The sequence below is a fragment of the Mesoplodon mirus genome (genome assembly GCF_964341445.2).
Source record: "Mesoplodon mirus genome assembly, chromosome: 6".
Taxonomy (NCBI): domain Eukaryota; kingdom Metazoa; phylum Chordata; class Mammalia; order Artiodactyla; family Ziphiidae; genus Mesoplodon; species Mesoplodon mirus.
Genome location: NC_138982.1, coordinates 35,399,755 through 35,423,829, shown reverse-complemented (window position 1 = coordinate 35,423,829; position 24,075 = coordinate 35,399,755). Strand labels below are relative to the sequence as shown.

The 24,075-nt window shown below is 40.3% G+C and overlaps 1 protein-coding gene and 1 pseudogene across 5 annotated transcripts in view; one reads left to right on the top strand and one right to left on the bottom strand.

The window, feature by feature from the left end:
* Positions 1-23,612, bottom strand: part of SENP5 (SUMO specific peptidase 5) — a 41,981-nt gene extending 18,369 nt beyond the window's left edge. For 3 of the 4 annotated variants that reach the window (XM_082625028.1, XM_082625029.1, XM_082625030.1), the window contains exons 1-5: positions 23,453-23,612; positions 12,255-13,795; positions 2,387-2,492; positions 2,088-2,226; positions 1,775-1,822 (exon numbers count right to left, since the gene is read on the bottom strand). In XM_082625028.1, the coding sequence (XP_082481154.1) occupies positions 1,775-1,822; positions 2,088-2,226; positions 2,387-2,492; positions 12,255-13,764 (1,803 nt within the window). In that variant the 5' untranslated portion in view covers positions 13,765-13,795; positions 23,453-23,612. The remainder of the gene's footprint in view (positions 1-1,774; positions 1,823-2,087; positions 2,227-2,386; positions 2,493-12,254; positions 13,796-23,452) is intronic. The other variant, XM_082625031.1, reaches the window with a different exon arrangement.
* LOC309806768 (short transmembrane mitochondrial protein 1-like) lies at positions 10,353-10,854 on the top strand (annotated as a pseudogene). Its single transcript has one exon. The product of its transcript is annotated as a short transmembrane mitochondrial protein 1-like (transcript).
* Positions 23,613-24,075: the final 463 nt, after the last annotated feature.

The window sequence follows — 24,075 nt, the reverse complement described above, 5'->3', positions numbered from 1 at the left end:
AAACTGCAGTATATACATGTTAAAAAAAAAAAATTTTCATTAGGATGACCTTACAGATGTGGTTGGTCTATAGTCAGAACTGGAATGGGGCAGTAATTACCTGAATCCAATCAAGTAAAGAAGCAACCTGATAAATCTCGTCAAATCAGGTGATAAAGTTGAAAGAGGCAATGAAAGAATCAGGTAACAATTACTTTGAACTCAAGGGATGTGGAGTACAAAACTAACCCCATCTGAAGGATGCGGATTTGGAGACTCCTATAGTCATAACAACTATAAAAAGGCTTTAGCATGATCAATTCTAGCACTGAAAAAATTACCCTATTCGTATGTAGCACCATGTCCTGCATCCTTGGCTTTTTCAAAATTCTGGCTTATAAATGAGTATCAGCTCACCTGAGACAGTAAACATACTGTGGTCTTAAAGTGTTCACTCAGTAATTTTGACTCACTTGAGATGATAAAACTGTTCCCTTAGTGCTGAAGTTCTCAGGGTGTGGTCATCAGACCAGCAGTATCAGCATCACCTGGGAACTCGTTAAAAGGGAAATTCTCAGGGCCCACTCCAGTCCTACTAAAGCAGAAACTATGAGGGCAGGGCTCAGCAATCTGGTTTCTGAGGATTCTGATGCACAATTTGTTTTGAGAATCACACAGTTTAAGATATCAATAAAAAAGGCTTGTAGTAGCTATCTCTAGACAGTAATCCTCAAACTTTGAGCCCTTCAGAATCTGCAGGGCTTGTTAAAACACAGACTGCTGAGCCCCACATCCAGTTTCTGATTTAGTAGGTGTCAGTTGGATCCCAAAGTCTGCATTCCTAGTAAATTCCCAGGTGATGCTGATGCTGCTGGTCTGGGGACTATACTTTGAGAACCACGGCCTTGGTTAAGTGTCCTATTCATCCAATGAAGGTTTAGAATTAAATGTAGTGGTAATGAAGGGAAATTATACTCTTGAAATTAATACTTTTATGTTAAAAATCATCTGGTGTTTAAATCTAAACATACAGATGTATGTTTAGATTTCTGATGATTAAGAGAATTTGACAAAATAGAGAATCTGACAGATTAGCTTCATGATACCAATTTAAAATGTATAACAGATTTTTTATTTTAAGTGGAAAGTTATGACATTTTGTCTTTATTAATAAAGCGTTAGAATCTGAGATTCATTATATTTACCTGTAAATTATTAGATTTATAAAAGTTTATAAAGTACTTGGAAAGGTTTTGCTTGTTGAAATTAAAGCCTCCCCATCAGGCAATGTGAGTACTCAGAAAGAAAATTTAATATATTAAATTTAAAAAAATAGTAACTAAGCTCTTGAGGGAATTTTAGAGTTTAAGGGGGGTTAGTTTGTATTTAAACTGAGTATCAAAGATTAATCCAAGAAAAAGTGAAGATGAATACTACTTTACTACATTTTTAAAGGGAGTAATACATTAAGTTAAATTTTTTTTAAGTTAAATTTAAAAACTCAAAGCAAATAGTCCTTTTTGTGCATCTCCCCACTAAAGAAAAAAAAAAGCCTCTTCAAGATATCAAAAAACACACCCATTCTGAAATAAATAAGCAGGAAAACACTGGCATCATGACTTTCTTATGCTGAAATGATTTTATAGACCTTATGCGCAATCCTAGCACATATCAAGACAAAAATCTCCTTTTAAAAATCTAAGAAATATCCAATAATTACATAAAGTTAAAAAAAAAAAGCTTCTTCCTTTAATACACAAGGACCCTTTCTCCTAAAGAGAAAGTTTTCACTTACTTTGTCTGGGACTGCATCCATTATCAGCTCACCGTACATATTAATGACCTATAAAAAGTCAACATAAAACCAGCTTACTAATAACCCTATGCAATTCAGAACATCCACTCAGAATGAATAACATATTGCTACTGCTAACAGTAATCAAACCTTTCCAATACTGTACTGGGTTAGTGAATGAGTCACTTCAGTAAGGAATAAAGAATCCTTGATTCCAAAAGATAATTGTGAGGCCAACCTAGAGGTTATTAATTACATTTTATTGTCCAACATCCTCTGCAACTTCCATACTGAGAATATACAATACACTAACCTGGTCATTCAGCCAATTCTGACCATCCAGGGTTGCCAGATCATCCATATCCAGCATGTGCTTATTGTAGAAGATGCGGAAGTTGCATTTTTGATGTCTGGCCCGATAGTTTGTTATCTCCCTATTGATAAAAGGTTTTCTGAAACAGAAATATTTTGAAAGAAAAAGTAAAAAAAAAAACACGAAACAAAAGTTCGACTCAGTTTATTGCTAAGTATCTTTTTTTTTTAATCAAGAGAAAAGTCATATAAGCCAATAATTTTCTTTTCAATGGCTTAACTTAAGCATCATTGACAAACCTATTAGAAAAGTCTTCATTAAAGACATCTTTTAATCTTCCAAGGACATCTTTTTCACTGAGTGGGACCAAACTGCCATACTTCTTCATAACCTCATCTAGGAATCCTTAAATAAAGGAAGAAAGAAAAATTAAGACGGAAAAGCCATTTTCAGCAAAGTCACTGTCCCATTACTTAACTTATACACAACACTTAACATACATTTAACCTACATTACTAAATGCATTACAAAAAGAAATCTTTTAAAAGTTATATTTTGTAAAAAAAACAATTAAATGGATCAGGCCCTCACCATTCCAATCTAGAGAGAAATGCTCTAAGGCATCATTTCACATTGGATTTTTAAGCTACTGATGCATTGTTAGAAAATGGATAGCTGAAACTAAAGACTGACATTTTTCAGTATCTTAACCTTGGAGAAGAATCCTATCTCCCAAAGGTAAAACCTAAAGGGTTTAATCACCTAGTTAAATGTGTCTATCACATTCGGTAACTGAAGAAATTATCTTTTTAAAAATCACAATTGGAATTGTTGAGATCACTGTCATTGTATCTATTATTTGATAAAGGTGTGAAATTTCACATCTCATAACAAGGGACATATACTAAGGCATTTTTAATATACAATTTGATAGTTATTTTAATACTCATGATACTGCATAACCCTATGAGGTGAGCTTAACCCTATGAAGTGAGCTTAACCTTATGAAGTGAGCTTAACCCTATGAAGTGAGCTTAATTGGATAACAGCTGGTGAGGCATGTTTTAAAAGAGGAAACAGAATTAAAGAATGACTTCTTGGCCAGGATACAGGCTAGCCTTTACGTCAACTTAAGTAATAGGTATATGCATTTTAATGGTTTCCAAGAGGATCCACTGAAGAAATATACCTAAAAATACGCTCGGAAATAAAACCAGGCCATTATTTCTAAGTAACTACAAAGAAGCTGAGGGAAGGCTTAGAGGCTCACAGAAGTGGAGATATGACTTAGGCTATCCACTGATGCTGAGTGGGGAGAACAACAGTCTGGCTAACCATCGGTCTGACAGTTAAGTCTACCGAGTTAAGATGGAAAAAATGAGGACTGTTAGTCACTTATTTTACCCAGCCCCCTTTCTAATTTCAAGAATGGCCTCTGCTAAGTATCTATATAAAATGGACAGGAATGATCACAACACAGTAACTGTCCTGGAAATGGAGTGTTTTGTATGGGGGAGGAGCAGGCAAATGTGTGAAAAACCTATTTTCCTCCTGTTAGTCTCCCACCAGAGTAGCTCCCAACTTGAAAGGCTTAAGAGTATAGTGAGCAGGAAAGGATTGCTTGCTTATGTCTGCTCCTGGTCTAGGCTTTAGGCATACAGAAAACAGAAAGGGAGTCCCATGTTCCAGTTTAGTCAGAGTAGGAAATGATGACTTGGGGCTTCTACACTAGGAATCCATTCGGCCTTTGTTTGCCGATAGTGTTTACTATACCATATCTTACAGTTGTCTAAGCATAGTCTTGTGTCTACATGGGAGAATGGACCCAAACAGAAGATAGGGACTCCCAACATTTGAGAAACTGAATTTAAGGAACAAATTTTATACAAAAATATTGCCCCTAATAACAAAAAATTAAACTTTAGGCCCAGCAACCTTAATTGAGACTCTTCAAATAAGAAAGCAATCTCTTCTACCAAGCAAATATAGACCCAATTCCAAACTTGTAACAAGAGGTGTCCTTGTTATGTTAACAATGTTATTTCTGGACGGCAGTGTTTGGGGGATTTTAAGTTGTTATGTTTAAGTTGTTATGCTTTTTTCCTCTTACCCGTATTTTTGTTTTCACTTTCAGATGATAAACATGGATTGGTAATGCAGTAGAAAAGCCCTACCAGGATCTTCAAGGAGAACCCTAATGACAATGTCTCACTGATGCACACCATTATCTCACTAGGACCAGAAGTAAACAACAGTTAAAACGCACTCATGCTGAAGCCTGCGCACCTAGAGCCCGTGCTCCACAACAAGAGAAGCCACTACAATGAGAAGACTGCACACTGCAACAGAGTAGCCCCCGCTCTCAACCAGAGAAAGCCCGTGCACAGCAACGAAGACCCAATGCAGCCAAAAATAAATACATAATTAAAAAAATAAAAAGCACTCATAAGCCAAGCACTAGCATACCTCATTTCATCCTTATAACTATCCTATGTGTTAGACAGTATCCCTACTTTAAAAATGGAGACAGGCGGCTTAAGGAGGTTAAATAACTTCCCCAAGGACCCTTTACTAGCATATGGCAGAAATCAGGTTCTGACTGTAGGTTATGTGACAACAGAAACTGAGCCGTTAACGTCTACGCTGTGCCACCTCCAATGCAGGAAATATCTATTACCTCTTCTCTACAAAACAACTTAGTTCTTCATTTTACCTTTCCCTTCTAAACCCATGGGCCAAGAGTAACCCAAAAAACAGACTTCTTAAAATGAGAGTTACAGAATTCCCTGGAGGTCCAATGGTTAGGATTCCGCGCTTCCACTGCAGGGGGCAGTGGTTCGATCCCTGGTTGGGGAACTAAGATCCCACTTGCTGCAGGGCTCAGCCAAAAAATAAAAATAAAAAAATAAAATGACAGTTAAATTCACTATTTACCCACTTGTTTTCACCAAACCAATGAACCAAAAAGGAAAATGCATTTGGAATATACAATTTCTTTTATTCCAAAAGTACTAAAATTTTAGTATGACCAAGAGGATAAATTAGGAAAAAACAAAACAATGAAAAATTAGAGTTCAAATTATATTCCACCCTGTAAGTACAAAAGGTAATAATGTGAAAAACAAAAACTGAGGTGTTTTTTAGAAGTTAAATTACTCATCATGTTAAACTGTGTTAGACAGCTTTTTTTTGCAACAACTGATATGGGTCACTTGGATCACATCCCAACCGGAAAGTGGGAAGGGGTTCATTGTGTTGTGCACATATGAAATGCAACCACTTGGTTCTCCAACAAGATACAATACACATGTCAGAAAGGTCCCATCAAAAATAAGAAAGGCGGAGCTTCCCTGGTGGTGCAGTGGTTGGGAGTCCGCCTGCCGATGCAGGGGACACGGGTTCGTGCCCCGGTCCAGGAAGATCCCACATGCCGCAGTGCGGCTAGGCCCGTGAGCCATGGCCGCTGAGCCTGCGCGTCCGGAGCCTGTACTCCGCAACGGGAGAGGCCACAGCAGTGAGAGGCCCGCATACCGCAAAAAAAAAAAAAAAAAAATTAAGAAAGGCACAAAATATCTAAGAATAAACTTAAGGAATGTGCTTAAGTTTATTAAACTTATTAAACAAGTGAAAAGCACTACCAAATTCTAGTAAGGGACACAGATCAATAAATGGAGTGATTCTTGGGTTTTTAGACAGGAAAACTCCATATTAAAATGAATGCAATTTTCCCTAAATTAGTCTAATAATGTAATGCAATACCAATCAAAAGCCACTGTTTGTTCATTGGTTTAATTGAAAAAACAAATCCAAATTCATCTTGGGACAAAAATGTGAGAAATTCTTAGAAATTTTTGAAAAAGATTAAGGAGGAGAGGTGAATAGGGGCAAGAGAGGAGAGGAGGAGGGTCTAATCCCATCAAATTATAAAACCAAATAACAGTGATTGAAGCAGAATAGTGCTATCACAGAAACAGAGAAACCAACCAGATAGGAATCCGAATGGCAGGCAGCATCTCATAATCATGGGGAAAAGATGAATTAATCAATAAATAGTATTAGAACTACCAAGTAAATCTTTTGTTCACAGTTGAAATTCATTTTGGCGTAAAGAATGTAGGAATCTGGGCTTCCTTGGTGGCGCAGTGGTTGAGAGTCTGCCTGCCAATGCAGGGGACACGGGTTCGTGCCCCGGTCCGGGAAGATCCCACATGCCGTGGAGCAGCTGGGCCCGTGAGCTATGGCCACTGAGCTTGCGCGTCCGGAGCCTGTGCTCCGCAACAGGAGAGGCCACAACAGTGAGAGGCCCGCGTACCGCAAAAAAAAAAAAAAGTAGGAATCCATCTTTAGTTTTTTCCAAACACCTACATGTAAAAATAACACATTAATAGTCTAGAAAATAGGGCTGAATATTTTTATAAACTTGAAACGGGAACAAGCTTTAAGTATTTATGCTAATATCAAAACATGACCATAAACATTTTTTTTTTTTTTTTTTTTTTTTTTGCGGTACATGGGCCTCTCACTGTTGTGGCCTCTCCCGTTGCGGAGCACAGGCTCCGGACGCGCAGGCTCAGCGGCCATGGCTCACGGGCCCAGCCGCTCCGCGGCATGTGGGATTTTCCCCGTGTCCCCTGCGTCGGCAGGCGGACTCTCAACCACTGCGCCACCAGGGAAGCCCGACCATAAACATTTTAAAATAAAGTGGCAGCCACCCCATAATTCCTTTAGAACTTTTATGCCCTAATGAACATGTATGTCTTAAACATGTAAGTAGCAAACTATACTCACTCTTCTGGAAGCTGCTTTTTTATATTCAATACATGGATTTTTTTTCCTAAGTCAATTCAAAACAATCTAGTGGTCCATTAAATTGATCTGCCATATTTTAACCAATTCCCTGCTAATGGCCATTTGTTAATTTTTAGCTCTCTAAATAATGTTACAATTAAAACCCTCAATATATCCTTGTTCTAGTGTTTCCTTAGAACACACTTGCTAAAATTCAAATTTCTGAGGGAACTCCCTGGCGGTCCAGTGGTTAGGATTCCGTGCTTTCACTGCCGAGGGCAAGAGTTCGATCCCTGGTCAGGGAACTATGATCCTGCAAGCCAAAAATTAAAAACAAAAAATATTTTCAAATTTCTGGGTCAAAGGACACTAAAACCTGCAGATTTTCACTTATGAATTTGGTTATCTATATTTACGAGATTTTAATGTTTATGGAGTCAAATTGGTATATTTTTATTGCTTCTGAGTTTCCTATCATGCTTTAAAATGTCTTAGCAATATGAGATTATAAAAATGGTCTTTTTTTAACAGCTTAAGCTATGATTCACATACCACAAAATTCATCCTCTTAAAAGTCTACGATTCAGTGGGTTTTTATATATTCAGAGCTGTACAACCATTACCATTACCTAATTCCAGAACATCTGCATCACTCCACAAAACAACTTTGTATGTATTAGCAATTACTCCTTATTCCCCACCCCCAGGCAACCATTAATCTACTTTTTTTTTTTTTTTTTTTTTTTTTTGCGGTATGCGGGCCTCTCACTGTTGTGGCCTCCCCCGTTGCGGAGCACAGGCTCCGGATGCGCAGGCCCAGCGGCCATGGCTCACGGGCCCAGCCGCTCCGCGGCATATGGGATCCTCCCAGACCGGGGCACGAACCCGTATCCCCTGCATCGGCAGGCGGACTCTCAACCACTGCGCCACCAGGGAGGCCCTAATCTACTTTTTATCTCTATGTATTCGCCTACTCTGAACATTTCAAATCGATAGAATCATATGGTATGTAGCCTTTTGTATCTGGCTTCTTTCACTTAGCATGTTTTCAAGGTTCACCCAAACTGAAATATATCAGTACTTCATTCCTTTTTATGGCAGAATAATATTCCATTGTACAGATATACCAAAACTTTATTCATCTATTCATCAGTTGATGGACATTTAGGTTTTTTTCCACTTTTTCGCTACTGTGAATAATGATGCTATGAGTATTTGTGTGCAAGGTTTTGCTTATCTGTATGTTTCTAATTAGTTAACTTTTCAATCCACCTGGAACATATTGTGATACAGGGATCTGTTTCTTTTCCTTCCAAAGCAGCTAATCTGAGTACAGAATCCTAGACTTTCCTACCCTCCCTGAAATTTTTTAAAGTTGTCTTGTACAAACATAACACTACTGTTGTTGCAAAGCGTTCAACTTGGCTTTGAAGGGAGCGACTTTCTGGACAAATACTGCATCCGTTTATGCAATATTTGATAAAAATATGAAACACAAAAGTAAATTTTGATAAGTACAATGGGCTCTTAATAAATATATAAATACAAAATGAGCATAATGTACAGTTATATTAGAGAAGAGCCAGCACTCAGGACACCACAGAATATTGGCTAACACTACTAAGTCAATTAAGGGAGCATATACCATGCTGATCATCCTATACTGATTCCTATTCTGATTGCTCTGTTAATCCTGATTACTCGAGTTTAGTTCAATTTGTCTCTTCCATTGTATTGGCTTTCTCCAGATGTTTGGTGATAGATTACAGGCTCATCTCTACTTGAATAACCTGCAGGTGGAGGGAAGGCTGTGATGGGCAGTAGCTTTTGCTCTGCCTTGAACTATTTTCAATGTGGGGATGCTAAGAACCCCCAAAACAGTTCTTCTGGAAAGGGTTGTTCTTCATTCTTGCCAGGCATTATAAGTAATGGGGCAGGAGGAGAGGGGAATGTCCTGCCTCTCCACACCAATCTCCTATTCTTAGAATTTCAATGCTATATGTCAATTATATCTCAATAAAATTGGGGTGGGAGGAGAAATTTCAGCTTGATAGCAGATATCCTCCTTGCTGATATATGGCACAGGCAGGGAGAGATGCTTTTGTGGAGATTTTCCAACTACTCGGTCTTTTACCATGGGTCTCCCCTTTCCTCTCCACCTCCACCATCTCCAGAAATGGTACACCCTCAGTGTTGCACCATTTTCCTGCACTAATCTTCCTTCTGTCACTGGGGTTCCCCTCTGGATCTTCCCTCTACTTTATGCCTTGTTAGTTTCTCAGTTTTTGATCTACCAAAACTCTCCTTGTTTTTGAGTATAGAGATACATACGTTTTAAATATATTTTTCATAATTTCTATGGGTTTGGTAGGAGGAAGAAGAGATTCCATGGGCTTACTTCATCCTCTTAAACCTACTATTGGTTTCTGACAGATATTCTTTACTAAGTGAAGGAAGTTTTCTTTATTCCTAGTTTCAAAGAGATTTAAACACAAAGGAAGCTAAGCTTTATTACCAGGCTTTCAGTACTTGCTGAGATACCATGATTTTTCTCTTTTAGCCTATTAAAATAACTACATTACAGATCACTAAATGTGAATTCTGTAAAAAATTCCTGTCTTCACGTTATGCTACAGTTTTACTATAGAACATAGTCAATTTATCAACTTTTTCTGGAAGTGCTACATATATATTTGTAAGTTAATTGGTATTTGTGGGTAAATGCTAACTTTTTCAGATTTATGAATCATGGTTCTGCTAACCTCATAGTAGGGAAATTTGTCTTCATTCTAGGACAGCATAAACAACAGAAGTTTTTTTAAAAGATTTTCTAGGACTCTGTCATTTTGTGGGGAAAAGTTTTTTATACATACTTAATGGTTGAAAAAGCGAAGTGTTCACAATTGTTTAAACCACCAAGAAGTAACTCTCCTAACTCCCCAGAAAAAGCCATTTGTAACAATTTGATGTATCTGTCCAGATATGTCCTATACAAATGCATGTGCACACATATATACATGTACTCATTATGTGCACATGTATCTTTTAACAAAACGGCCTCCTTCTGTTTTGCAACTTGCTTTTTTCACTTTTCGAATTTTTCTTTAATAGCTTCATGGTATACTGCCTGGATATGCTGTAATTTATAGGTCCATAAAAACACTTGCTTTGGTTGTCCTCAGTGTTTTACTACCAAGACAATACTATAAGTAATGTCCCTGTATAAATATATTTGTACTCTTTTATATCTTGGCTAAATTGCAAGAAGGGGAATGGGTCAAAGACTGATACTGCCATATTATCTTCCAGAAGTGTTTATACCAAATGACTTCATGGGGCAGATTTTGACAAGAAGACTTTAAAGCACTATGTAAAAACTTGAAGCCATAAAGTAAATACAAATAAATTTTACTATGTAAGAATTGAAATTTTCTGTTAAGCAAAAATGTCATACACAAAGTCGGGGTACTGAGGGCTTTTACCAAAATTTAACATCTTTAAAACTAGGCCGGGGGAGGCAGGCTCAGACAGCCCAAGGAGCTGCCGCCGCCCTTCGAGCCCTCCTTGCCGACACTATGCTCCAGTTCTTGCTTGCATTTACTCTTGGCAATGTGGTGGGAATGTATCTGGCTCAGAACTACGACATACTTGAAGAAATTAAAAAGGATGTGGATGCCAAGAAGAAACCCCCTAGTTCATGAGGCCGACTCTAGCACTGCCTCCTGGATAAACTGATTCTACTGTTCTTGAGGGCCTCCTTTACCATCTGAAACAAAAGCTTTTGTTTTCATCTCCAGCCTCAGCAATTTTCTTCTTTACTAGACCCTGCATTGCCTTACAGCACAAATGGGGCCACAAGTTAAGAACAACCCTTACTTTTCCAACATCCTCACTTCTTCCCTTCCTCCTTCCAGCCACTTGGGAGGTCCTGAGAATGGAATTATGGTGCTAGATTAGTAAACATGACCTTTAATTAGTAGTTTCTCCCTTATTCTTTGGGATTTCTACTACCGTTTTCAAAAGAAAAAATGACGAGTTTTGTATAGCTGATGAGATATAAATAATGCTGCTTTTACAGTCTAGCAATTATACTGGGTGTTTAAACCTTTGGTACTAAATTATGTTGTTTCAAAGTAGTAACTAAAATGAAAATCTAGAAGCCATTACCAGTTTCTGGTAATTTTATATTGTTGTCAGGAAGCTCCATAGTTGCTAATTTAACCAATAAATCAATTTGCTATTCATTAACCAAGAAACTCTGTTCTGAGAACCCTATCAGGAACTCGGGAATTTAAAAATATTTAAAGTAATGGCCTTTGTCCTCAGTCAAATTCATAGTCTCATATGCATGTTTTTCTTAATGGTGCATTTGATCTCGCTCTATTCTCTCCTAAGAATCATACTTATTTTATTATAGGCACATTTCACATTACATGGCAGATAAATGAGAAGTTGTCTATAAAGGAAATTTTATGCCTTTTTACATTTAAAAAAATGTATTTACATTATAACTTTATAGTGATTCTCATAAAAAAAACTATAATGATGCTAAGGACCATGAGGGTAGGAATCAGTGTATCCTGTTTGTTGCCACATTCTTAGAGCCAACAATGGTACATAAGAGCTTCTCATATATTAAATAAATAAAATATAAACAATCCAATAGAGAAAAAGGCAAAGTAAAATTATATACAAACAAAAAATGGCAAAGACAGAAAAAGATGTTCAAACTTTAAATTTAAAAAGGCAAATTAAAACAAAGAAGTCTCCTGTGATCTATGAGACTAGCAAACCTTAGCAAATGCAAACGAGTTTAACTTTTTTTTTCCCCACTGTACGCGGGCCTCTCACTGTTGTGGCCTCTCCCGCTGCGGAGCACAGGCTCCGGATGCGCAGGCTCAGTGGCCATGGCTCACGGACCCAGCTGCTCCGCGGCATGTGGGATCCTCCCGGACCGGGGCACAAACCCGTGGCCCCTACATCGGCAGGCGGACTCTCAACCACTGCGCCACCAGGGAAGCCCAAGGGTTTAACTATTTAGAGGGTAATTTAACAATTCTCTTAAAATTTTAAGTGTGATTATCCTTCCACCATCATTTCTACTACTAGGAATTTAACTTACAAAAACAACCATAGAAGTATAAAGAAGTAATTCCACTGCACCATTGTTTATAGAAGGAAACAACTAAAAGCAACACAAGTGTCCGTCAATCAAAAACTAAACTATGGAACATCTATATAATACAGCAATATAAAAGAATGTCTAACTGCTTAAAGGGAAATCCACGTGGGGAAGGACCAAATAGGACTCTCCTAGAAAGGATAATGGACAGCAGGTGTGGGCCGGAGATTGAGGGAGAATAAAGGAAGAGTGCATACCAGAAAGGCAGATTGACAGCTGTTCATCATCCACTGGAGAGGCTTTTTGACTGTTCTTCCCACCTCCCACTTGATTTTCTAGTTTGAGTCCACTGCACGTCAGAGGAGCCTCCAGTGGACTTTTACAGTAAGGGTGGTCCAGCAACTTAGAACTAAGAATGTTCTGCTTGAAAGATCCATCCTCATCCATCTGGCATGAACTCTCATTCTGAACAGTCTCTTCGGACACAGGCCCATCTACACTACTCACAGATTGATCTGCCCCAGACACTGACAGTTTTACTCTGTCATCATTGACAGTACTTGTCCGATTTTCCTGACCCAGAGCCATAACTTCTCTCTCGGTTTCCGAGATAAACATGTTATTAGAATGATGTTCTGGTAAGGGGATGTCATGAATCAGCTCTGTACACTCCCACTTAGGAGAGGAACAGGGTGACTGGTCCCAGATGTATGTGGCACTGCCATTCTGTTGGTCAGGGAATGCTTCATCTAAACTAAGCTCCTTGCCCAAGAGAGGGCTTCCTTTAGTGTGGCCATCAGGCACATGAGAGTTCTTTCCCTTCACCACAGCATTGCTGTCCATATCTGGAAGGTATGGTTGATGCCGACAAGAAGGGTCTTTAGGTTCTGGGGAAGGGAATAAGCTGCAACTGCCACCCTCACTGTTCTCCCTAAGGGTCTCTTGATGGTCCCCAGTGACCTGCACCCAGCTTCGCTGGGCTTTTTTTAGCTTGAAAACTTTGCTTTTTGTTCTGAAGTGCTGGGATCTGAGAATCCTGTACCGAAATCTAATCATGGATAATTTCTCATACATCATATGAGGAGATACTTTTATTCTTCTATGTTGATTAAGTTGGAACTTTCTTGGAATCAGGGGTCCCCCATTCCTGTGGTGCTCCAGCCCTCGGTAGCAGCCATAACAAAAGCGCTTTCTCTTATGGTTGCTCAAGGTGACCACAATTGTGCCACTCTCACCTGGACTCTGGCTCTCCCCATTGAACTTCATAGGAGGATCAGAAGCTTGTGGCTCCGTCCTAGGTCTGTGACCACTGGCCTGACTTAAAACACTATTTGCTGGTATGTCAGTGGCTGCCTTCAAGAGACTTTTCTCTCCAGAGTATTCATGATCAGAGTTCTTTGCTGATGATACCAACTTCTCTGCTTGGAGTTTCAAGAAGGTCCTTGAGGAGGAAATTAAGTGTTTAGTGTCCTTTCCTTTCACTTTAGAGGACAAAGTACTAAGATTCTGAACAGCCACACTGGACTTTGCCTTAGCAAAAAGGGGTTCATCCTGGATCCACGTTTTCTGGATTTGAAGGGCCTTCTTCCTGCACTGGAAATGCCTTAAATGCCTGCTCCAAGTAACTGTCCTTCCCAACTTGGCTTTCAGAATGCACAACTGTTGGTGAAAGTAGAACTTCTTAAAGCCTCCAAACCCAGTATTCCATTTCTCAGAAAAGGCTAAGTGGATTCCTTTCCTCCATAGAATTTTCCTCTGTTTTTTCATTTTTCTGATGCATAATGAGATCTGAATGCAGCTGTAAAGAAGAGAAATAAAATTTACATTTCTACCCTAAAAATAAGGTCATAAAGATATATTCACAGCAATATACATTAGAAAATTGAAAAAAGCATATGAAGTTCAATTTATACTATCAGACATAATGAAATCCTACCTGATCAAGGTTTTCCCCACAATGAAAATGAGGGATAAGGGAATACATGAGTGCTCCAACATGACCCCATTTGCTGTACCTGCCTCTGATAGAAACAAGTTTCAAGAATCATTTCCCAATATGCAGCCAGTTTCTGATGAAGCAGAAAGGGAAGGGAGTCAGGAGAGAATTTCTAAGTGTTGACCTTGTTTCTCATTAGCTAAGTGACTTTAAGCAAGTCACCCAAATTCTGTGTTCTCATTTGTAAAATGAAGGACAGAGAGGGGAGAGGGGACCAGACACCATTTAAGACTGAGTTCACATCAAAACAATTTGTTCCATACAACACATATTCTTTTAAAGAGTTTTTTTTTATGTAGACCATATTTAAAGTCTTTATTGAATTTGTTACAATATTGCTTCTGTTTCATGTTTTGGTTTTTTGGCCACAAGGCATGTGGGATCTCAGCTTCCTGACCAGGGATAGAACCCACACCCCCTGCATTGGAAGGCGAAGTCTTAACCACTGGACTGCCAGGGAAGTCCCATACAACAAATTTCAGAAAGGAAAGGCAGGGACTTTTATTCTGTACAGTCATCCACAGGCAGACAGTCAATAAATGCACGCAATATCAGTACCTCAAGAGGGAGACCGACCAGCCTCCTCTTTGTCAGTCAGTCAAAGACTTTCTGAGTGACTATGAGGAGACAGGATTCTATCAGGTGCTCTCAACCAGTTATGGTTCTGGCTCTCAAGTAAGTATAAGAAAAAAGAACCAACACGTGTGTGTGTGTGTGTGTCTGTGTGTGTGTGTGTGTGTGTGTGTGTGAACTTTAGGAACACACTTACAGGAAAGGGTAGATGAAAATGATAGTCAAAACCAAACATGATTTGGGACTTCCCTGGTTGTCCAGTGGTTAAGACTCTGCACTCCCAATGCAGTGGGACTGGGTTCGTTCCCTGGTAAGGGAACTAGATCCCACATGCTGCAACTAAGAGCCCGCATGCCACAACGAAGATCCTGCGTGCTGCAACTAAGACCCAGCACAGCCAAATAAATAAATATTAAAAACAAACAAACATGATTTCCCCTCAGACTTAATAAGATCTAACGTTACTGAAGGCTCTTTAGCCTAGAAAGAAAGTCACCAGCCACTGCAGGTGGAACAGAAGAATAAAAAAAACCAAAATCCGAATTTCAGCCTACTAATAACTTACTAGGAAAAGCTGTATTACCTTTCTGTGCATCAGTTTTCTCTGGGGGCGGGGCGGGGGGGGAGAAGAGGACTGAACACATGTTTACTTCTGCTTCCTTTCCAAATCCCATTAAGATGACAGAAATGGAGTTTTAAAAAAGGCAAAACCTCTCAAGGACAATGACAACAAAAAAGGAGACAAGAGCAATAAAACTGCTGAAAGAAGAAAGCAGATGAATGAGTGAAAACAGACTTAGCCAGCCAAAAGAGCTGAAATCTAAGCCAGCAGTAGGGGAAGCCAAGCAGCAAGTTACAGGACCTCAGAAAGGCTCAGGAACCAAGAGCAACAATACCTATGAAGGTCAGGGAATGGAGGAGAGCTGAAAAAGGAAGGACTGGTTGAAAGTCTGAATAAGAAGCACTTAGACTCCAAGATCCCTTCTCCTACCATGGCAGATGATCAAAGTTTCACTTTCTCAAGGGAATGAACTAGAACAGTCAGGCACATCATGTACAACTGAGGGCAGGGGTACAAACAGGAGGATAAATCAGTTTACATAGGGAATTTCTCCCCAACCTCTTTCCCCACTCAGCTCCCAGAAAAGTTTATACCCCAAAGGAGGAGATCAGTTCTGGGGGTGGGCAGGGGGTGGGGTAGGGATAGAGCATTCAAAAAGACCAACAGATACTGATATTTGGGGATGCCACAACTACAGAGGCCCAAACAATTACCCCAAAGCTTAAGAAGCAATGAAACCCCCAAATCCCTCCCCAACTCCACATAGCAGGTAACTGTCCCTCCCCAACCCAAGATTAGAAGTTTCTCCTTCAGAAAGGAAGTTCTGCAGACAAGGGGATCCCAGGAACAGTTTGAAGATGGAATTATATATTGAATATAAGACCCCGCAACACTGTCCCACTCATCTCCCAAAACGCTGGCAGTCTGTCTTACCCGTCCAAGCAGGAGACTGGAAGATTCTTCTTCAGAGAAACTGATTAATCCACAAGAAAATACATAAGTACAGGTATGCCCCCACAGAATGGCCCAGCATGGTCCACAGTGCACCCCACAACTGACAAGTCCCACCACAGGCTCAGAACCTCCAACCAACTTCTTAGAGGTCAAAACACAGCATAACTAAGAATCACCACACTTCCAGGGATTAAAAAGTAGACCAAAACAAACAGATAAAAGCAAAAGCATATTTAGAGAAGTCAACTTAAAAAACCTGAGAAGGGGAGAGAAGGGAAGTTATTGTTTAATGTGAAGAGCTTCAGTTTAGGAAAATTAAAATGGGTCTCAGGATGGATGGTGGTGATGGTTGCACAGCAATATGAATGTATTTAATGCCACTGAACTGTATACCTAAAAATGATTTAAATGGTAAATTTTATGTTATGTATATTTTACCACAATTTCTTTAAAAAAGAGAGACGAAAAATAACCCCAACGCTATCCTCAAAGAAGAAAATATTACATCCACTGGGGAAAAAAAGAATGGGATTTTTTTTTAAAGGAACAGTTTAAAAAATAAAGGAGCTTAGGACACTTAAAAGAGCAAAAATGAAAAACTCAATAGAAAATAAAGGGCTAATATTACTAATATTTAATATCTTAAATTGAGGGATAAAGGAAAAGGCTGATGGAAAAATGGGAAAAAGACATAATGAAACAATTCACAAATAAAGATTTTTAAATGGCCCTTAAACATAAGTAAAGATGTTCAACTTCATTCGTTAAAAAATTGTCAAGGGGGCTTGGGAGATAGGCAAAATGGGTGAAAGGAGTCAAAGATACAAACCTCCATAAACAAACATATAAACAAGTCATTCATGACGATGTACTGTACAGCATGGTGACTATAGTTAATAATACTGTATTGCATATTTGAAAGCCACTAAAAGTAAAGCCCTCATCACAAGAAAAAAAATTTGGGGGGTGGGGAGCTATGTATGGTGATGGATTTAACTAGACTTATTGTAATTATTTTGCAATGTATATAAATGTTAAACCATTATGTTGTACACCTGAAACTAATATAATATTATATGTCAATTATACCTCAAAAAAATTTGGCAAAAGTTACAACACATTTTGTTGGTGGGAGGAAAAAAACTTTCATACTTTGCTGGTTGGTGGGAATACAAAATGATAAAATCATTTTGGAGGGGAATTTGGTAATATCTAACAAAACCATACAAGTATTCACCTTTTAATCCAACAACTCCACTTTTGGGAATTTACCCTGAAGATACATCTCCAATAATAATGAAAATACATAGTACATGGTTATTCACTGAAACACTGTCTGTAATTGCAAGATACTGGAAACAACCTAAATGCCCATACATAGGGCAGTGGTTGCACAAACTATGGTTCATCCGCACAATGAATGAAGCTATAACAGGATATGGATAAGGTCTATGAACTAACATGGAGTAATTTCCGGTTTAAATGAAAAAAGCAGAGTTCAAGTGAGTATCAATGGTAAGCCACTGCAATCGTTTAGCCAAGTGTACCGTTAGGGAGAAGAGTCCACACAAGATCACCCTCACTTCTGACAATAACTGAAAGTTCAGGGAGTTTCCAAAACCACCCTCAGGTCTGATACTCTGTCAGAAGGACTCACAGAACTCACTGAAAACTGTTAATAGTTATGGCTTATTACCGCTGAAGAATGTGGATTAAAATCATCCAAGTGAAGAACTACATAGTGCAGAGTCCAGGGGAAGTAACACATGAGGCGCTTCCAGTTGTCCTCTCCCCCTGGAGTAGAGTCAGCATTACTTTCCCAGCACCAGTGTGTGACAAAGCGTGGCAAGAACTGCCAGCCAGTGAAGCTCACCTAAGCCTTGATGTCCGGAGTTTTTATGGGGGTTCATAGGCATAACTGATTGCCCACATGACTGAGCTCAGTCTTCAACCCCTCTGGAGATCCACTGATATCAAAGTCATTACCCTAAATCACACTGTTGGTTTTTCTGGTGTGGCCAATCCCCATCCTATATCATACTGTTAGATTATCAGTGACCCAAGGCCCCCAGGCAAATAAAGACACTCCAATCAGACATAACATTCCAAGGGTTTAGAGATTACCTCCTAAAAGCCAAGGATAAAGGCTTTCTTTTTGTGCAAGGTTAATTCTTTACTATATTATATATAGCCACCTTTCATAAAAGAAAAAATAAGAAAATATACATGTATCTTTCCTTTTGTGCCTCCCAAATAAATTAATTAATAATATAAAAATCAGGGCTTCCCTGGTGGCACAGTGGTTAAGAATCCGCCTGCCAACGCAGGGAACACAGGTTCAAGCCCTGGTCTGGGAAGATCCCACATGCCGCGGAGCAACTAAGCCCGCAAGCCACAACTACTGAGCCCGCGTGCCACAACTACTGAAGCCCGCGCGCCTAGAGCTGGGCTCTGCAACAAGAGAAGCCACTGCAATAAGAAGCCCGCGCACCACAACGAAGAGTAGCCCCTGCTCGCTGCAACTAGAGAGAGCCCACATGCAGCAACGAAGACCCAATGCAGCCAAAAATAAATTAATTAATTTAAAAAAAAGAAAGTTAAATGTCAAGCTTGCAAGAAGGAAAGCAATCCAATTTATACAACAGTGCCTCAAAACAGGTCAGGAATTGGCAGTAGGAGGTTCTGTAAGTGGGGTGTGAACATGGTGCTAAAAACAAGAGGATAAATCAAATCATTTAGATACCCTTCTACTCGCCACAAAAACCAGCCAACTGCCCCTCCCTGCTCCTTGCAGAAGCCTGGAGTGTTACTTTCTAGACTAGAACAGTACTGGCCAACAGGAGTTCTGCAATGATAGAAATATTCTACATCTGCCCTGTCCCATATGGAAGTCTCTGGAAACATGTGGTTACTGACCACTTGAAATGTGTGTAGTGCAACTGAAAAACGAAATGTTTAATTTTATTTAATTTTAATAATTTAAATTTAAGTTGCTACATGTGGCTAGTGGCTACCACATTGGGTAACGCAGCTCTAAAGGAAAAACAAAGGATTCCTGGACTGGAAAACATCTGGTCCAGTTGAGAATGAGGGTATCATACTGAAAATAGTTGAGTTAAATGAACATGAGTGTTTACATACTGAATGCTAAGACCTCTACCATTTCCCCCAGTTTAGCTACAAGACTGTTGACAACCCAGCTTATAAGCTCCAAGCAGGAGAGCTGAAGATTCTTCTTTGGGAAATCTACCTAGCCAAAGAAAAAAGACAAAGATAATACTGTTGAAGGTTCTCCAATAAGAGTCCAGCCAGAGTACCCTAAAATCAACATATCCCAAGCATGAACTCAGAGTACATGTAATTAAAATTAAAAGCAACCTGGGGGTTGCTGCTTAAAAGCACATGGGGTCCCTTAACATTTCTGCCCCTGTATTCTCTGCCATACTGTTATGTGTTCACCAAATACCAACATTCCTTCAAAGATAAAATAGGGAATTCCTTGGTGGCCCAGTGGTTGGGACTCCACGCTTTCACTGCTGAGGGCCAAGGTTCAATCCCTGGTCGGGGAACTAAGATCCCATAAGCCATGGGGTGTGGTCAAAAAGTCATAATAATAATAAAATAAAGACCATAGCAAATATGGATTTAAAAAAAAAGATAAAACACACACACAAGGGAAACAGAGTGAGCTTTCAACTCTTATTAGATACTCACTGACCCTAGGACAGCCTGAAGTCTGAACAATCCTTGAGGGGTCCAATATTTATTTGAGTAAAATTTTGCAGTGCAACCACTGTACAGATTAACTCAAGCATCACTATGAAAAAGTTCTTTCTCCTGTAGGTAATAAGACAGTAATGAGAATAGCTGCTGTGTAGTGAATAAACAGGGGAGAGTTTATCCGTCCCCCCAAAAATGAGACAGAATGAATGGTTTGTAGTAGGAAACAAGATTAAAAACAAAACAAAAATAAAAAATATTGCCCATTGGCATCAGAGGACATGAATGAACCATAAAAAGGTCCAGATTGAGAACTGGAGACTTGTACATTTATGGTACCTACTGGTGATAGGTACATTCAGCTACCACACATAAAGTAGATTAAGTTAAATATCCAATTTTGGTCTCAAGTCCTTACAGACACAGAAGACTGCCTCAAGGAGCAGCAAGTGACTTCTAAACTCCACTTCTCACTGGCTCTTCAAGTTGTCACTACCCCCCCTCTGCCTTTGTTTCTATGTTAAATCCGTAATATCAGTTTACATTAAAATTGTGAACCCTGGGTTCCCATTTATCCTTTCTCAATACCTCTACTTGAAAAGTGTATTCTGTCAGAATCTGAAATTCAACAATTTTTAGGCTTCAGAATTAAGGTATTTCAGACAAAATTTAAAAATTTAGAGGGACTTCTCTGGTGGTCTAGTGGGTAAGACTCCACGCTTCCAGTGCAGGGGGCTCAGGTTCAATCCCTGGTCAGGGAACTATGATCCCACATGCCACACGGCTTGCCCCCCCCAAAAAAAATAGAGACTCAGTGACTTGGTTTTTCATCTTAAACACATACCATATGTCTCTCTAGATTCTGAATTTATAGATTACCTCTCTGTTAACATGGCTTTGTTAATCAGTGAATTCAGAATGCCCTGTGTCATCTGGTTGTAGGAAGTTAACATGCTATAAACAGGGTCATTTTTAAAAAGAAAATAATTCAGCATCTTCCTTTAGAAGATTTGTGATGTACAGTCCATTTCTGGCTCTACTAACACAGCCTTTTCATCGTTTCAGTGATTCTTATTCAAAGAATAATTTGCTAATGAATATATCTCCCCAAAAGAGAATGTTCAACTCTGCCTGATGATCTATTACCTTAAGAATGCTGAAAATATTAACCACCCCCCTAAAAAAATCACGAAATTTTCACTATAATGGGCAAGAAAAATACATATGAGGCACTGTTACTTCCTTATCAGTTGATCCTTTCTAGATATCTATCAATTTTTTAAATCAGTGGCACGGTACAATTAACCAAAAAAGAAAAAGGGACTAAAAATTCAAGGACAAGCTTAAGGCAATACCAAGAGCCTCTAGTTAAATCAGGTGTTTATAAGGCAATTAGAGACGTTATAGGGCTTCACTAACAGTTCTCAAATTGAGTTCCATAGGAAGCTGGCTAGTGATACAAAGTAAGAGGTCATGCATACCAGGATTGTGGGGGATGGTGGTGGAGAGAAACCTGTGGACAGTACAGTTTTATGACAAGCCAGAACAAAAGCAAAAATATTCTTTAACTGGAATTCTTCCATGGTTTATGAAGGCTTGGCATAAAAGTCTACTAAGAAACTGATTTATAAAGTGATATGGTCTTTATACAATTCTGCCAACAACAAAAAAAACCCTAAGCAACATTTAGTAAAAAATTTTACTGTAAAATCTAATACTTTCATTAAAGAGCATTAAGGAGTCTAACTGCATAGGGAACTATGAAAACAGAATTACACAGAGCTACTGACAAATGACTTTTTTCCCCTTCTGTGCTCTCAGAGCTACAAAACCTGAAATAGTACTATTGATTCAAGTAAGGTTATTTGTTAAGGAAAGGAAGAAAAAGAGAAAGAAATTTAAAAGGCACAGGCAACAAACTAATTGACATTTCACCTCTCTGAGCCTGTTTATAAACTAAAGCCTCCATTTTCAAACGGTGAATATCACCTGAAAAGCTCTTTAAAAATCGCAAATACCCAGGCCCCATTTCAGATCTATTAAGGTAGTGTCTGGGCATCTGGGGTTTTGTTTTAATTCCCCAACAGATTCTGATGTCCCTGCAGGTTTTGGAACCACTGGATGAGATGACTCTCAAGGTCCCTTCCGTATCCATGACTTAAAATTCCAAACTGACAATTCTGTGTCGAAGGAACTGAAGATTGCACTTCATCATGCTTCACTGAGCATCATCACACTCCAATGAGGGAAGGTAAGTACCCTTAATTTGTCTGACCAAGCAACTGTAAGAACAGGTGCTACTCACTCAAGTCACTGATTGCATCTCCCTTCTCCCCTCCCCAAACACTTCTCTTAGGGTCTACTTAAATTTCAGAGCAGGGAATGGTCTTCTCTCACCAATACAGAGAAAGGTATCTCCTCATATTAACTTAGAACTGTAATGTTCAGCCACTCAAAGGATTCAAGTCCCTATGTTTATTCTCTGAACATTTTCAATTAACATGAAATGCTTTAGAAGCAGAGGGAGGAGTCCTCAGAAACGTGCAAAGAATTCCTTCTAAAGCGGGCCAAGGTGTGAATGAAGCCCCTCCCAGCTTTTCTCCTAGAAAGGGCCCACTAGACATACTGAGCAAGAAGCAAAACTGATTTAGGTCATCCCTCATTCACCAATAATGTGTAATCAATAAGCATGAGACCTCTGGGTGACTAGGAGGAACTGATTTCTTTCTAATGCTGCCCGACCCAAAGCAGAGACTGCAGTTAGCTTTTAACCACAAGATCCTAGTATCTCTTCTGGCACCCTTCTCCATACCAAGCGTAGTTATTCTGGGTAAAAGACATAATTAAGAACCTACCATTAAGCGTCCTGGGTACTCTTAAACCGACTTTAACCTGATTCCCAGAATATTTCATGATTAACGTTCTGCTTTCTTCATTTCATTTAATTCTCCCAACTAATTTATACAAATATAAGAAAGTTCCACTTTACATGGGTTAAAAATGTCTACACAAGATTAAAGCCACCACCAAGTGGCAGGCCAGGATTTCAATTCAGCTTTTCGAACTCCAAGTCCAAAACCCTTATCTCCGACATCCTCTCCGCACCCCTCCTCCCCCAAAAGAGTGGTCATACACTGTAACGGGGGTTGATACTGCCTAGCATAAACAGAAGGGAAAAACAGGCTTCCCACCGCCCAAATGTTCAATTGTGCCATACCCGTTCACTAGAACAGGGCCCCAGGAGTGTGAGGATGGAACCAAAGGCAGGAAGGAAGCAGAACTGTCCGAACAAATAAAACCCAAGACGGCAGGAGCTAGAGGACCTCTACCAGCAGCTCTTCCGCTCAAAGATTCCCCCGGCTTCAGGAGGAGCGGCCGGGGGCGCTAGCCCTCTCCGCTTCTGCGTTGTACAGCTCGGACTGGCGAAAAAAAGGGGACACTGGTCCCTCGGGACGAGCTCCTTCCCCGCCCCCAGAAAGGCACAAGAGCGCCCGGGGAGAAATCCGCTGCCTCTGGTTCGAGGGTGGGGGAAGAGCAGCGCTCGAGGCCTCCAGGCCAGGGTGCTGAGCTGGCGCGCACTGGCGCGAGAATGGCCAGCCAGCCTGGTCCGTCAGTCATTCGCCGTATTTGACACCCGGGCTCCCGCTTACCTACGTCCCTCGCTGCCGGCACCTGCCCCGCCGTGGGTCCAGATACTGCGGCAGTTCGGACTACAGCCCCGCCTTCGCCAGCTTTAGGGGAAAACCCGTCAGCCAGCAGACGTCCGGCCTGCTTACAGCAGCCACGGCCGCCGAGCTTCCTCTGGAGCCACTGCCGAGAAGCCGGCGCTCACTTACAACGTCACCTCCTTCGGTGCCCTTCCGCCTCAGCCCCGCCCGCGCCGCGTGCAGGGGGCGGGGGAGGGAAGTGAGGGCTCGGGGCTGGGGGCGTGGCCCCGCCTTCCCTCCACTTCCGGCAGCGCACGCTCCCACGCCCTCCCGTAACGGCTTTCTGACGATGCGCGCCCCTGGCGTCGGGACTCCGCTTTTGGTCGGGGACCCGGCTTTTTCCTCGTGGCGCGTGAGGATTGTAGAAACTCTGATCCGAACATTGCAGAACGGGTTTGAGACTTCCTTACAGCCTGCTCTCAAGTTTTTAACCCCCATATGGCTAAGGCAAACCGCAGCTACTATACGGCGTCTCCCTCCACTAATCCCTTTTCCCTTTGGTCAAAAGCGAAGGACCACATTCCTGCTCTGGCTGCACTTTGAGGCCTGGCCCAAGCTTTTCTTCT